Source organism: Ovis aries, chromosome 1, assembly GCF_016772045.2.
Source record: "Ovis aries strain OAR_USU_Benz2616 breed Rambouillet chromosome 1, ARS-UI_Ramb_v3.0, whole genome shotgun sequence".
NCBI classification, from domain to species: Eukaryota; Metazoa; Chordata; class Mammalia; order Artiodactyla; family Bovidae; genus Ovis; species Ovis aries.
Window position 1 is genome coordinate 6,562,606 of NC_056054.1, and position 16,163 is coordinate 6,578,768.

At 48.7% G+C, this 16,163-nt stretch overlaps 2 protein-coding genes across 2 annotated transcripts in view; one reads left to right on the top strand and one right to left on the bottom strand.

The window, feature by feature from the left end:
• SPP2 (secreted phosphoprotein 2) overlaps window positions 1-16,163 on the bottom strand; it is a 553,934-nt gene that overhangs the window by 132,579 nt on the left and 405,192 nt on the right. The window lies entirely within an intron of this gene.
• Window positions 12,924-13,502, top strand: ARL4C (ADP ribosylation factor like GTPase 4C). Its single transcript, NM_001162554.1, has one exon. The coding sequence runs from the start codon at window positions 12,924-12,926 to the stop codon at window positions 13,500-13,502; it is 579 nt and encodes a 192-aa protein (NP_001156026.1).

Consider the following 16,163-nt stretch of genomic DNA (forward strand, 5'->3'; position numbering starts at 1 on the left):
TAAATAAGCTAGACTGCAATAAGAGATAGTAAATTTCTTCCATCACATATATTAAATTTATTCTCTTTGCATTTGTTTTGCTTTATCTTTCCACCATAAGCCATAACAGACGGGAAAACTGCTGGCTTGTTTTCTGGTCTTACCGTTTCCAGCAAGCCTCTCCCTCCTCCTAGACCTCACTAGTCCATCAGAAAGCAGGCAAACCAGGGCCGCCCCTGGATCTAACAAGACGTGGCCAGCAGCTGTGGTCCAGGTGCAGGGGACAGGGAGAGGGCCTACTGAATGGCTGGCCTGTTGTCATGACAGCAAGAGAGATGGCTGGAGTGAAGCCCAGTGTCCTGGATGTCACGTGTCCAGTGGCAGCGTGGAAAGGCTGAGGTCCAAGATGTGGGTGCCCTCGAAGGGCAGCCAGCTGCTCTTGGGATCCAAAGCCCCGCTGGGCTTCAGGTCTGGACTGTAGGAAAGATCTGAGAGCGTGTTTCTTTCTCCAATAAACTCCTAGTTTCTCTCTGGAGAATTTTACCCTGATATTCCGTGGCCATATTTTAGCTCTTCCAGGCGACCCACTATCAGAATACATAAATTATAGCCCCACTCTCTCTCTCTTTTGCCTCCTTTGCTTAGGAGTTTTGAGAAACATAATTGCGTTTTCTCTAAGATGTAGCTCTGAAAAAGGATAATTCAGTATCTGCAAGGGGATCTAAGATGTAGCTCTGAAAAAGGATAATTCAATATCTGCAAGGGGATTCTGGTCACTGATAACTGCAGTCCCCTCAAAGGAGAGAAGTTGCGGGAGATGGGGGTCTAGGGGGGTGAGGCACTTCTTTTCCACACCTTAGTACTTTCCAAAATATTACATGGTATGTTTTACCTGACACTAAAGTATGACCATCTGGTCATTTCCACCTTAATTCTCTTGCACATGAGTTTTTCAGGAGAGACACCCTGGCTCTTCTTTGAACAAATAAAGACTGGACCCTCATAAATATTGGGATGTCTTTGACCAGAATGAAAGTATCAAAAAGAAGAAAAAGGTGGGACTAAATTTCCCTTTGCCTTTAATTGTTGCTCCGATAGCCCTTTCGTCTCATCTTGGAAACTTTTTATCTGGGTCTTCTCTCTCCTTGGAACTTTCTCTGTGTTGTGGAGAGGCCATGTCTCCTCACATTCTTTCGGATGACAGTTTCCTGGAATGTCCTCCTGGGCCATGTTAGGGGTTGAGAATTAGGTTTTGAGCCCTGAATCCCTTTGCTTAGCACCTCCCTGTATGTACCAGGTAGCATTGCTTTCTGAAGCTGGGCAAACACTGCTGACCCATTCTCATCTTTTGCTACTAAACGTGGGTGAAAGAACTCTGTGGTGAAAGCTAGGTTGGAGAAAGCAGCTTAGGCAAGGGATAAAGTGAGGCTTGCCCTTCTCTGCTTCTGAATACAAGAAGGCCAGTCCCACAGAGCTTATCTACCCCCTGACAGGTGGAGACAGATAGCATACCTACTCCTGGAGGCACTTCCTGCCACTGGTCACTAGTGAGATGTAACCCAGTGAAGTTAGTCTCCAGCCAATCAGATTAGCTACCCCCTTTCCCAGTGATGCAGGCAGGGTAGACGGAGGCATGAGCCTGGATGAAGTATGCTCCTGCAGAAACAGAAGGAAAGGCCACCTTCATCATAGACATAAATAGAGGTGATCGCCCTTTGAAATTTACTTATCTTCTCTTTGGTTGTGTTAGGCCTTTGATGTGCTGCTCGGGGTTCCTAGTTATAGGGAGTGGGGGCTGCTCTTCCCTGGGTACTCGGGCCTCTCTTTCTGGTGGCTTCTCTTGTTGCAGAGCGCAGGCTCTAGGCACAGGGTCAGTAGCTGTGACCCCCAGGTTTAGTAGCTGCTGCTCGAGGATCCCAGGACACACGGGTTTCCGCAGTTGTGTGGCACATGGGCTAAGTTGCTCTGTGGCAGGTGGAATCTACCTGGGTCAAGGATCAAACTTGTGTCCCCTGCATTGGTAGGCAGATTTTTTATGCATTGCACTACCAGTTGCTGTTGTTCAGTCCCTAAGTTGAGATCCCAGGGACTGCAGCCCCCCAGACTTCCCTGTCCTTCACCATCTCCCAGAGTTTGCCCAAACTCCTGTTCATGGAGTCAGTAATGCCAGCCAACCATTTCATCTTCTGTTGTCCCCTTCTCCTCCTGCCCTCCGTCTTTCCCAGCATCAGGATCTTGTCCACAATTGTCTTGAATGCAAGTAAAAAATTAATAAATGTGATTTAAAAGGTCTCATAGTTTTAATTCCAAGAGCTACTTCAAAATAGAATTATCTGGATTCTGGTTGACTCCATGTAGGGAGTGAACAAACAGAAGGGAAAGACAAGTATGTCTATTATCTACTGCTTGTTGGCTGTACTTGCTCAATAAGCCTGGCGGAGACATATATAGACAGAGGTTTGAGTTCAGTACTCTATGTTGGTAGCTTCTGGCTTTTGGCAGTGATTAGTTCAGTTCAGTTCAGTTCAGTTGCTCAGTCGTGTCTGACTCTTTGCAGTGATAGAGACTGAGAAATCATGAGAAGTAGCTGTGATTAAGTCCCCAGAGACAGGAGGATGAGAGGGTCCAAAATGAATCGCTGGGGGCCACCAGCCCTCTGTAGATAAGAAGGACAAGTCTAGGCTGTGACTGGAGAGAGGAGGAAGCATGGCTTTGTAGCTTCCTGTTTGGAGGTCCTCATTGGTGTTGTACCTCTATCCCAGACGGTTATCAGAACAAATCAGTCCTGCCTTATCAGGGCAGTGTGTGTAGCAAGTACTGTCAGTTAGCCAGGCCAGGTGGTTTTCCTCAGTTCAGTTCAGTCACTCAGTCGTGTCCGACTCTGCGACCCCGTGAACAGTATGCCAGGCCTCCCTGTCCATCACCAACTCCTGGAGTCCACCCAAACCCATGCCCCTTGTGTCAGTGATGCCATCCAACCATCTCATCTTCTGTCATCCCCTTCTCCTCCTTCCCTGATTCTTTCCCAGCATCAGGATCTTTTCAAATGAGTCAGCTCTCCACATCAGGTGGCCAAAGTATTGGAGTTTCAGCTTCAACATTAGTCTCTCCAATGAACGCCCAGGACTGATCTCCTTTAGGATGGACTGGTTGGATTTCCTTGCAGTCCAAGGGGCTCACAAGAGTCTTCTCCAACACCACAGTTCAAAAGCATCAACTCTTCTGCGCTCAGCTTTCTTTATAGTTCAGCTCTCACATCCATACATGACCACTGGAAAAACCATAGCCTTGACTAGATGGATCTTTGTTGGCAAAGTAATGTCTCTGCTTTTGAATATGCTATCTAGGTTGCTCACAACTTTTCTTCCAAAGAGTAAGGGTCTTTTAATTTCATGGCTCAGTCACCATCTGCAGTGATTGTGGAGCCCAAAAAAATAAAGTCAGCCACTGTTTCCACTCTTTCCCCATCTGTTTGCCATGAAGTGATGGGACCAGATGCCATGATCTTCGTTTTCTGAATGTTCAGCTTTAAGCCAACTTTTTCACTCTCCTCTTTCACTTTCATCAAAAGGCTCTTTAGTTCTTCTTCACTTTCTGCCATAAGGGTGGTGTCATCTGCATATCTGAGGTTATTGATATTTCTCCCGGCAATCTTGATTCCAGCTTGTGCTTCCCTCCAGCCCAGCGTTTCTCATGATGTATTCTGCATACAAGTTAAATAAGCAATATACAGTATACAGCCTTGACGTACTCCTTTTCCTATTTGGAACCAGTCTGTTGTTCCATGTCCAGTTCTAACTGTTGCTTCCTGACCTGTATACAGGTTTCTGAATGGCAAACCACTTCAGTATTCTTGCCTCGAGAACCCCATGAACAGTATGAAAAGAATGGTTTTCTTAGAGAAATGCTTTAAGAAGGATGGAGCGATCAGCAGGATCTGGTGAAAGGCCAGGTAAGCAGGAAACACAAAGGCCTTGGGTGTTTCCTGTGATCACCAGTGCCCTTAGGAGAGTGGATTTAGGACATAGCAGAGGGCAGGAGCAAGAAAGTGAAAGGGATTTTCTATGATTGATGGAGCAGAGCTTCAGGTTACATAAGCCCAGTGTAGTTCATAAGGAGAAATAATCATCTTGAGTGGTTATGTCTCTAACAGACGCAGCAGGAGCCAAAGAACTCTGTTACAATGCTTGAGCTATTTTCACAGAGAGGACGGAGCCACATGGAGCCAGCTGTCATGCTGGAAGGGAAGAGACCTCCTGAGTGACCGCACCGTAGAGAAAGCCAGAGCGGGCACCACCCCGTCCTCCTCCACCGCGGCTAAGAGCCGCCAGGGCTTAATGAAGGCACAAAAGCATGATTGTTCCCTTCTCTCTTGGGTCCAGCCAACTAGGTTTTAATTAAATGAAAATAATAGGCATCTCCATTCACCTGGGGAGGAAGAGGGAGGCAATGCGAAGGAATCCAAGTTTCCATCAAACACTATTCGGTTCATGGGGTAGAACTCTAATCACTGGGAGTCATTGTTACCTGCTTTTTTCCCCCCTCCTCTTTCATCACTGTGGCTATGAGAGTCAAAATTTAATTATGGTGATTGAATTATTAAAGAACTCAGAAATAACTTTTGCATACCAAGCTTTTTCCTCCCCTTCAGCTGAAAAGACTGGCACTAACGTGAGGATTTTCTGTCATTTTAGCAGCCCTAAGTTCTAGTTGCAATGTGTCTGGTCTTGATGTCCTTGATTAAAGTTCACTTGAGAGATGAAATTTAAGGAAAGATTGAAAATTATCTTATAGAAGAATCTTTTCTGAAAATAATATTGACAGGAAAGATAATGACTTCTAAATTTTCATATTTCAGTCATATAATAGAGACTGACTATTGATAATGAAGACAGGAATGGGAGAAAAAACAAACAAAACTTTTAGCTTTTTTTTTTTTTTTTTTTGCCCCAAACAGAAACAACCACTAAATGTTCATAGTTGTGACTGTTGGGAAAATGAGAACCTGAATTATTTCAGCCGTGTTGCTTCACAGAAAGCAGAAATGAGGCAACCTGAACTGGAATTTTGGTTTGTTTGTTTCTCATGAAAACCATCAGAGAGGCAATGGCACCCCACTCCAGTACTCTTGCCTGGAAACTCCCATGGACCGAGGAGCCTGGTGGGCTGCAGCCCATGGGGTCACTAAGAGTCGGAAATGACTGAACGACTTCACTTTCGCTTTTCACTTTCATGCATTGGAGAAGGAAATGGCAACCCACTCCAGTGTTCTTGCCTCGAGAATCCCAGGGATGGGGAGCCTGGTGGGCTGCCGTCTATGGAGTCACACAGAGTTGGACATGACTCAAGCGACTTCGCAGCAGCAGCATCATGAAAACCATGAACTTGAATGGAGAGATCGTTTCCTTTTTAACTGAAATATGATTAATTTACAATGTTGTGTTAGTTTCAGGTGTACAGCAAAGTGATTCAGTTTAAAATATATGTACATATATATGTACTTCCTTTGTCTGAAGGAAGTCAGACAAAGAAAAATATGATATCACTTATATATAGAATCTAAAAAATAATACAATGAATTTGCTTATGAAACAGAAACAGGCTCACAGACATAGAAAACAGACTTATGGTTACCGAAGGGGAAAGTAGGAGGGTGGGGATAAATGAAGAGCGTATGCTCAGTCGTGTCCCACTCTGTGACCCACTGGACTGTAGCCCTCCAGGCTTCTCATGGGATTCTCCAGGCAAGAGTACTGGAGCGGGTTGGCATTTCCTCCTCCAGAGGATCTCCCCGACCCAAGACTCCTGTATCTCCCGCATTGGCAGGAAGATTCTTTTACCACTGAACCACCTGAGAAGCCCTAAATTAAGAGTGAGTGAAGTGAAGTCGCTCAGTTGTGTCTGACTCTTTGAGACCCCATGGACACCAGGCTCCTCCGTGCATGGGATTTTCTAGGCAAGAGTACTGGAGTGGCTTGCCATTTCCTTCTCCAGGGATTCTTCCTGACCCAGGGATCGAACCCAGGTCTCCCACATTGTAGACAGACACTTTACCATCTGAGCCACGAGGGAAGTCTAGATCCTTTTTATTTCCAGGCATCTGACCTCTTGCATGAAACAAAAGTCTGCAAGCATCACAGACTCATATTTAACTCCACCAAAATCTATTGCCCTTCCCGCAACCCCCCCCTGAGAACCAATGTGTCTTAGTCCCTTCCATGTGTCCCCTGATGCAGGCACTCCTCCAAAGATGAACCTCTCTGGGTCCAACCCACTCCAGGACTCTGAGGGTGTGATCCCTTAGCAGGGGCCTCCACTAAGGAAACACTCCCACCAAAGAGCTTCCATCCTGGACCATCTGGCTTTAGCTGCTTCAAGGCTTGTTCTTTCTCTGCCCAACTGGCCTCCTTTATTTTCAACTTCTGGTCCCCTCTCCCTTTATGGCTGCCTGCCCTCTGAATTAAATGCAAAAATTGATTTCTTCCAATCTCTCATCTCAGCTGGATTTCCTGCATGCTGATCTCCTCTCTCTTCCATTAATTTGTGATTCTTTGAACAGCTTTCCTGGTGACATCCCTGCAGACTCTGCCAGGCTCCTGGTCCCCAGTCTTGGTCAACAATAACCCCTCCTACTCTGCTCTAGAGACAAGACCCGAATCTGCATCTGAGAATCAACACCTTTAAGCTCTGAGCCTCAAAGAGAAGCACTTTCTCAGTTTAACACACAGGGCTTTAAGAGATCTAGTCACACAGCCCCAGAGAATCAGGTTCAAGTATCCATTCATGTATTCGATACATACGGATGGAACATTTACTAGGCATGAGGCAAGAGGCAAATCAGCCTCTGGAGGCATCCATCTCATATACAAGAAGCTCAGTAGAGGGCACTCCTGTATTATGATAGTTAAGAACAGGAGGCCATGAACCTGAACCCCAGGATCTAATCAGAAAAGGCAAATAATCACACACATTCTATGCTTGTGGACACACACATCCTGTTCTGATATTTATCCCTGCGAAAGTGTGGAAGTGTGAGTCACTCAGTCATATCCGACTCTTTGCAATACCATGGACTGTAGACCGTCAGGCTCCTCTGTCCAAGGAATTCTCCAGGCAAGAATGCTGGAATGGGTTGCCATTCCCTTCTCCAGGGGATCTTCCTAACCCAGGGATCCAACCCAGGTCTCCTGCATTGCGGGTGGATTCTTTTACCATCTGAGCTACAGTAGCCACACTCAGCTGTGGATGGGATGCTTACCTTTGAATCTTATGTCATGAACTTTCCTAAGCCAAAAATAATAATGATGAAATATATTGCTCTTTTCACTGGATAGACTCAAAAATTGTTTTAATTGGTGGCACACTTGATTTCTAAGCCCTTCAAGAAGAAAAAAGAGAGAATAGTTTTTAATTTCAGAATCACTGCAAAGTGATTGCATTCTGTTTACTGGAACTGAATCCTTTTCTGGATGTAGAAGCATTTTGATGCAGATGAAAATGAAAAGGAAATGTTGCTGCTGCTGGATGTGAAACTCATCTCAGGCAAGATCACAAGTGCACATCATTCTGTGATTAATTAAAATGGAGAGAGTGGCACACTGCAGCCAGTATTTTGGCAACCACTGAGATTCCAACAGCTATGCCCGTTATAAAACTGGTTTTCTTTCTTTCCTCTTTTTTTGCAGGTATCACAGGTAGCCTTTATAAAGCTTATTTACTCACTGTGTGCCAGCGTGTGTGTGCTTAGTCGCTAAGTCATGTCCAACTCTTTTGCAACCCCATGGACTATAGCCTACCAGGCTCCTCTGTCCATGGGATGTTCCCAGGCAAAAACACTGGAGTGTTTGCCATTTACTTTGGGCTTTCCTGGTGACTCAGACAGTAAAGAATCTGCCTGTGATGTGGGAGACCCAGGTTCAATCCCTGGGTTGGGAAGATCCCCTTGGAGAAGGGAATGGCTTCTCATTTCAGGATTCTTACCTGGAGAATTCCATGGACAGAGAAGCCTGGCGGGCTACAGTCCTAGGGATCACAAACAGTCAGACTAACACTACTACTTAATACTTAACACTACTACAGGTTTAGCCTCTGGGCCCGATCCATCGGCATAACACTGCTGCTAAGCAACTAACAATACCGCTACTACCATTTTCTTCTCCAGGAGATCTTCCTGACCCAGGAACTGAATGCATGTCTCCTGCATTGCAGGTGGATTCTTTACCATTGAGTCACAGGGGAAACCCACATGGTGTGCCAAGTACCGTGCCAAACACTTGACATGTATTACTTCATTTCACATTCACAACTAGCACGTGTTAGGTAGATTTTAGAAATGGGGAGCTCAAGAAATGGTGACCTAGGTATTACCATGTGGCTGGAACGTGGTGGGACATGTCTAGCACCCACTCAATCTGTCCACACAGCCCAGACCATAGCCGTGTCACTATATTCAAAGTGGGCCTTGCATTTCTGACATTGTGGTAAAGGTTACTTTCCGTCTCATAATTCCAAGGTTTTTCCATTGAAATTTGTATTGGAAGGAAAGTTGACTCAGCTAAATGGCATTTTTATGTGTTAGAAGTTAAAGTATCCACTGTAAATTCAACTTATCACCTGGTGAGTGAAATTAGACTGTAGTACGGTTGCTATTCAATTATGGTGAGTTGCTGTTTAATGGCCTGCTCTGGAAGGCTCTATTAATGTCTATTAATCTACTTTTTCTACTGGACAACAGACAGCCCTTTATTACTAAACCCCACAATGGGAGGTGCAAAGTATGGGGGCTGCAGTCAAAATCACACTAGCTGTAATTAGCACAAAACCAAGAAAACACACCGGATGTTTTATTCAAATACTGCCCTCCTACTATCCTTAAAATAAATGCTAGACATGACAGGGAGAGATGCAAATAAGAAAAAGGAGTCTACAGGAAGGTCATTTGTGAGAGCCAGATAGAGAAGGTTCTAGTCTGATCTGTCTTTATCCAAGAGGCCTAGGTCCCAGGCTACTAATCTAAGTCCGGTCTCGGGCTGGCACCCAACCTAGGCCCTGTCTGTAGCAAAGAGGAAGGAGAGAAATCAGTCTCTTGAGAAGGTGGCTGTCTAGGAATTAGGCTTTGAAGAGAGCCAGGAAAATCACTTGGAAAACAAAATCCTGTCTTCCCAGGGTTCCCAATAACTGAAATGAAATCATTATAAATCACACTGACATCTGTTATTTTTGCTTACTCACTCTTATTGGCCCTTTGGGGAGCAGATAGAAGGGTGATTCTTCTTTGGGAACCACCCCTCCCCAGGTTTAGCCTCTGGGCCCCATCCATCGGCATGCTCCATCCTCTGGACAGTAGTACCTGATACATTGCTGGGCCAGACAGGCCAGAGGGATATGTCCTCCAGGCTTTAGTCCCAGATACTGGGAAAGAGATCCACCTTTTTCTTTCTAGGATCCACACCAAGGATGTGAGCCCAGACTTGCCAGCAGGAAAAATGGATCAATGCAGAGGAAAACAAGAGACAGAGAGACTGATCTAAGGACTTCTGAGATCCATGGCTTCCAGACATGCCTGAACAGCATTGTAATCATGAACTTTTCTATTGTATCAGTGAATCTATTATTCAGTCGCTCAGTCGTGTTCGACTCTTTGCAGTCCCATGGACTGCATCACACCAGGCTTCCCTGTCCTTCACCATCTGCCAGAGTTTGCTCAAACTCATGTCCATTGAATCAGTGATGCTATCCAATAATCTCATCCTCTGTTGTACCCTTTTCCTCCTGCCCTCAATCTTTTCCAGCATCAGGGTCTTTTCCAGTGAGTCAGCTCTTTGCATCAAGTGGCCAAAGACTGGAGCTTCAGCTTCAGCATCAGTCCTTCCAATGAATATTCAGGGTTGATTTCCTTTAAGATTGACTGGTTTGATCTCCTTGCAGTCCAAGGGAATCTCAAGAGTCCTCTCCAGCACAACAGTTTGAAAGCATAAAATTCTTCAGTGCTCAGCCTTCTTTATGGTCCCTCTCTCACATCCATATATGACTGTTGGAAAAACCATAGCTTTGACTAGATGGACCTTTGTAGGCAAAGTAATATCTCTGTTTTTTAATGCACCATCTAGATTTGCCATAGATTTTCTTTCAAGGAGCAAACGTCTTTTAATTTCATGGCTGCAGTGATTTTGGAGCCCAAAAAAATAAAATCCACCACTGTTTCCATTGTTTCCCCATCTACTTGCCATGAAGTGGTGGGACTGGATGCCGTGATCTTTGTTTTCTGAATGTTGAGTTTTAAGCCAGATTTTTCACTCTCCTCTTTCACTTTCATCAAGAGACTCATTAGTTCCTGTTCGCTTTCTGCCATAAAGGTGGTGTCATCTGCATATCTGAGGTTATTTATATTTCTCCTGGCAATCTTGATTCCAGCTTGTGCTTCATCCAGTCTGGCATTCCACATGATGTACTCTGCATAAGACTTAAATAAGCAGGGTGACAATATACACCCTTCACGTACTCCTTTCCCAATTTTGAACCAGTATGTTGTTCCATGTCTCATTCTAACTGTTGCTTCTTGTCCTGCATACAGGTTTCTCAGGAAACAGCTCAGGTGGTCTGGTATTCGCAGGCCTTTAAGAATTTTCCAGTTTGTTGTGATCCACAGAGTCAAAGGCTTTGTAGTCAATGAAGCAGAAGTAGATGTTTTCCTGGAATTCTCTTGCTTTTTCTATGATCCAACGGATATTGGCAATTTGAGTGGAATTTCTGTCTTTCACAACTGACTTCAGGTTCCTTACACCTTCACTCCCTGTTAACTTAGTGTGTGGGAAAGGTGGGGAGTAGGAGAGAGCAGCAAGCCCTCAGCTCCTGGCATGAATACAAGAGGGCCGTCTGCAGGTAGGTTCCACCCTGGCCAAGTCAAGTGCCTGAGCCTTGGCTTCCTCGGCCGGCACGTTGGACAGAATGATTCACTAGGACTTCTCCAGCCCTGGACCCGGTCTGAGTGGTTGCTGCCACCAGAGGAGTCCCCAGGAGGGACGGTTGGTCCTGCCATCGACACGAAGTCTTCTCATATGGTTCAGTACAAACAAAATCACCTATTTTATCACAGCTTGTGAAAGGAAGGTGGTAAAGGAAAGCTTTTCTACAATAATTTGGTTTTCAGCCATCAATGGTTATCAGACTCATTTCCATCCCCCAGACCCCATTTCCCTCTTCCTGCCTCATAAGCTGGCATTGGGAAGAAGCCCTTGTGCATACTGCCTCTGCTTCTCCTCCTCCACTCAGTTTCCTCTGTACCTGCAGAGGATAAGCCTTGGTTACATGCTTACCAACTAGAATGAGAGCACTGAATCGGAGTGATGGGAGAAGCCAGCCAGGGGCTGGGCACTGGTGCCTGTGACCTACGGTGTAACCTACTCGGAGCTGCTGACACATTTTTGTTTCAGGCCTAAATGCCCCTGGAGCACCAGTCGCTGGAGGATTGGCTCACCTGTGGGCAGGAGGTTCTCAGTTCTCTAAGTGCCATGGGTGGTAGAGGGTGCTCTCCTGAGATGCTCACGCTTGACCTGGGATGTCCGCGCAGACGCTGGAGGTAGCAAAGGGGCTGTCTGGGGCTGGTGAGTCGCCGGAGCTATCTGGGGACAGACAAGTCTCCTTAAATGAAGCCAGGCCTCCGGGGCGAAATGCGCGCAGGTCTGCGCCCCAGGGCAGCGGGGATCCCGTGGAGACCCCACCCCATCCCCCCGGAGTTCTGGCAGGGAAGTGAGCCAGCGTACCAGCGAGGGTCAGTGTCCTGGGCACCGCAAAGGCCACGTGCCCGGGCTGGCTCCCTGCGGCCCACGCCCTCCTTTCCCCTCTACTGGGTGGGGGAGTCTGGGGGTCGGGGCCCTGATCCACAGCCCTCTCTCCCCAGAGGGGGCACTCTCACCCCACTTCTACCTTGGATGGTCCCCAGTCCCTCGGGCAGGGCTGCCCCGGCCCGCCTTGCCCTGGACTCTGGATCCCCAGCCCTCGCTCCTGGAGGCCGGCTGCGCCTCCCACGCTGCAGTCCCGCCGGACAGTCGGTCCGGCCTGGGGCTGGCTGGGCGTGGAGTTCCGGGAGCTATTTTTACAAGATGCGTCAGAGGGCCGAGGCGGGAAGAGCCGGCAGCTCGGGAACCCATTATCTGGGTGCGGCGCGGGAGGAGACGACCAGGGCGATTTCGAAAGCACTGAAAGGCGCGAAAGCGGCCCGCCGGGCTGGGAGGTCCACGCCCGACCTGGGGCGGGGCGCGGGGGGCGGGGCGGGCGAGGGGCGGGGCCGTCGGTACGAGGGCACCACGAAGGGGCGGGGCCATAGGGGCGGGATGAGGGGCGGGGCCTCCTAGGGGCGGGGCCGGGCGCCCTCCTGCCGCAGCAGGCTGCCCGCGGCGGCGGTGGCGGCGCGGGGACTGCGGGGACAGCCAGGCGACCGCGCAGGCAGCGAAGCCCGGGGAAGCCCACGCCCCGCCTGCGCCTCCGAGGCTCGCCCTGGGAGTGGGATTGGCCCCCCGGCGGCGCCGCCCAGGCAGAGGCGAGCCCTCGGCGCTCGGAGCCCGGAACCCGCAGCCGCGGAGAGCCAGGGCAGCGGCTGGAGCGCGGGGGCGCGGCCCGAGGAAGCAGCAGAGAGAGAGCCGGGGCCGGCGGGGGAGGGCGACGGGCGCGAGCAGCCCGCGGCGCCGCAGCGGAGGAGACTGCGCGGGAGACAAAGCCCATCGAGAGAGACGCGATGCCCGGCCGGCGCGGGCGCGGGGGCCGCGGTGTCTGAGCGCGCCGAGCCGTGCGCCCCGGGTACTCCAAGCCCAGGCCGGTGCCGGCGGCTGAGGGCGGCAGGCGGGGCCCAGGTGCGCCCGCCCGCGTCGGGCCCGTAACTGCTCCGGAGGGCGGGGGGCGGCGCCCTCCCGCCGCAGCCGCAGTGGCCGGCGCCGCAGCGAGGAGCCATGGGCAACATCTCCTCCAACATCTCGGCCTTCCAGTCTCTGCACATCGTCATGCTGGGCTTGGACTCGGCCGGCAAGACCACGGTGCTCTACCGGCTCAAGTTCAACGAGTTCGTGAACACCGTGCCCACCATCGGCTTCAACACGGAGAAGATCAAGCTGAGCAACGGCACGGCCAAGGGCATCAGCTGCCACTTCTGGGACGTGGGCGGCCAGGAGAAGCTTCGGCCGCTGTGGAAGTCCTACAGCCGCTGCACGGACGGCATCATCTACGTGGTGGACTCGGTGGACGTGGACCGGCTGGAGGAGGCCAAGACAGAGCTGCACAAAGTGACCAAGTTCGCCGAGAACCAGGGCACGCCGCTGCTGGTCATCGCCAACAAGCAGGACCTGCCCAAGTCGCTGCCCGTGGCGGAGATCGAGAAGCAGCTGGCGCTGCACGAGCTCATCCCGGCCACCACCTACCACGTCCAGCCGGCGTGCGCCATCATCGGCGAGGGTCTCACCGAGGGCATGGACAAGCTGTACGAGATGATCCTGAAACGCAGGAAGTCCCTCAAGCAGAAGAAGAAGCGGTAATGCTCCGGGCGGCGACGTTACGGGGCTAGGCGCGGGGAGCGAGCGAGTCCGGAATGAATGAATGAAAGGCTGTGTGGCCCGCGCGCCCGCGAACAAAGACAGCGAACCAAAGCGACGCTTCGAATTTTTAAAGCGGAGTCTCTGCACCCACATGCAGGACTGGTGACTTAACCTGGGTATGTAGGCAAGCTGGCCAGCCTGCGCTCGACCTGCCCCCCCCCCCCCACCCGCAGCTCAGGGGTCCTTTTGTCTGAAAGCCGGAGCTACTCAGGGGGTGGGGGACCCGGCTGGGGAGTGGACGTGCAGGTCCCACCGTCCGCCCTGCTGGCCCAGGTTGGAAGGCTCAGATATCCGAGACAAAAGCAATTTCCTCCTACTCCAGCAGGGCCAGAAGTTCAGGCTCCCCCGCCCTCACTGGGGATCGCACCTGTGAGCTACCTGAGGTATGCGGCTCCCAGAACCCCGGGAGTTCCCAACTGGGGGCACGGTGGCAGTGGGAGGTGCTGGGGGAACAGCCTCTCCTTGGGCTATGAAAGCTGGATAATTTTATGTCACAGGGCAGGACCCTGTGAAAATCCATTTGCCCTGCTCTGGGCCCAAACGAGGTGGTGGTTTGGGCCATCAGAGGACTGCGTGGAACAGTACCGCAGCTGGAAGGCGCGGGGCGCTGTGCTGGCCTGGGCTGGGGGATGGCCGCGAAGAACGCCCCTTTCCTGGTGCTTTGTGGTAGCTTCAGAAGACCAGTTTTGTTGAGAACTGCTTTTCAGCCTGGAATCAGACATCTTCCAGATGGTTTGGACCCTGTCCATGTGTAGGTCATTATCACACAAAGAGACCAATAAAAAAATTACAAACAAGAAACTGTTGGAGGTGGTGGCAAATGATGCATTTACTCTTTGCAGAATAGTTAAAGGTGTTTAAAGGGTAAGGCTCCTGACGTCAGTGCTGGATGGGGTGTGTGTAGATACAGTGCTGTGTAATCGGCATACATTTCTAGACCCATATGTGTGGAATCTTCAATTTTTTTTTTTAGCCTGCTGATTGGTTTGTGTGAGCACACCAGCTGCAGATGTGTGCTGAATGACAAGCGGGTTTTGGCAAGGGATGTGTCTTGTAATCCTAACCGCTTGATGATGAGTTATGGTTTTCAGACATTTTTTTTCCTTAAAAATAATATGCTACGAATGAATACTCCCCATAGAAATACTCAATTTAGGGGGAAAAAAGACTGCCTTTTTAGATTCCTTTACGCTGCAAGTGGCGACATGTTCAAATTTCTAATTTGGTTCATTGTGGCCTATCTGGTTTAAGTATTTTCATTGCAAATGTCTCATTAGAGTATTTGATGTTATGCACCGACAGACAAAAGCCCACCTTGTTGCAAAAGCCCACCTCATTGCATGGATTTCAAGGCGAGGGAAAAGCACAAGGAGGTCCTTCCTGATTCCTGCTTGTGGAAACTGGTTGCAGAGCAAATGCAGACACAGTGAGCGCTTGGGATGAAAGAAAGCATGTGACGTAATCGTCACCTGTCCTCAGGCTCCTCACAGTTTACTTGAAAGAGGCTTTGGAAATAAAGTGAAAGAAGAAGAAATACCTATTTTTAATAATGTAATTTAAAAAATCCTTTATAATCAGGACTGAGTCTTGGTTTGCAGAAGCTGTCATTCACCCCCAAACACAGTATCAAAAGGGAAACTTATACTTACTGTATGATTTTGATTTCTTCTTTAAATCCATGTTTACAGGTAGGATTATGTTCCCCCCATCCACGAATAATGATAAATTTCTTGTGTGAAAGAGGCCTTTAGAAATTGGGCATGGTCATGCGTGAGCATGTGAGTTAGTCAAATTATAAATCCATGCCTATAAATAAATCCCTGCACTCAAAGTGAATTTAAGAACCAGAGGTAGTAGTCCTGGCTTCCTGCTTGATCCAGTTCCCCTATGAAGTATTTTAAAAGAAGAAACCTAGCAGTCCATCTTCCTTTTCTCTTTTGTCAGTGTATTTGGTACCCCTCCAACCTGGTCTTTTTGTAGAAACTCAGTAGAGGAAATATAGCTGAGCAGCGTTGAAACGCCTGCAAGGTTTCAGTTTACATATCGACAGCGTAGTCACTGATTTCTAAATGGGCTGGTCCCGTCATCTGAAGATCCTGTATAGAATTAATAAAAGAAAAAAAAAATCCATCTTTCTTTATTTTCTTCACATGCAACAATTTCTTAAGCACTTTGACATTTTGGTAGTTCCACACTATTGAGAGAATAATATATTTATTTTGTGACATTGCAGATGCCAAATACTGTAACCTTCTCGTGCTGACAATATTTTGGTCCAAGATCACTGTTCAGATCCTGTCATGCTTTACCAATGATGCAAAATGATTTTTTTTTTTTTTTTTGCATTATCAGTACTTAAGGGTGCGGTCAACTGTTAGTAATTGTGCAGTAAAGCTCTGTGGTGCATCAACCAATAGTTAAGAGTCTCAGTTGATATCTGTAGTGTCTGCCCTAATAATAGCCCATTTCGTCTCTGGTCAATGGGGGAGGAAGCACAGGCTAAATTACCTTGGAGTGGTCACCTGGGAGATCCCTCCAGTGTAGCTGTCAGTGATTTATTATGCCTCCTGCTCTTTGGAGAACGAATGGGGTCCACATAGA

Coding starts and splice junctions, on each gene's coding strand:
- ARL4C (NM_001162554.1), top strand. CDS start 12,924: ATGGGCAACATCTCCTCCAACATCTCGGCCTTCCAGTCTCTGCACATC.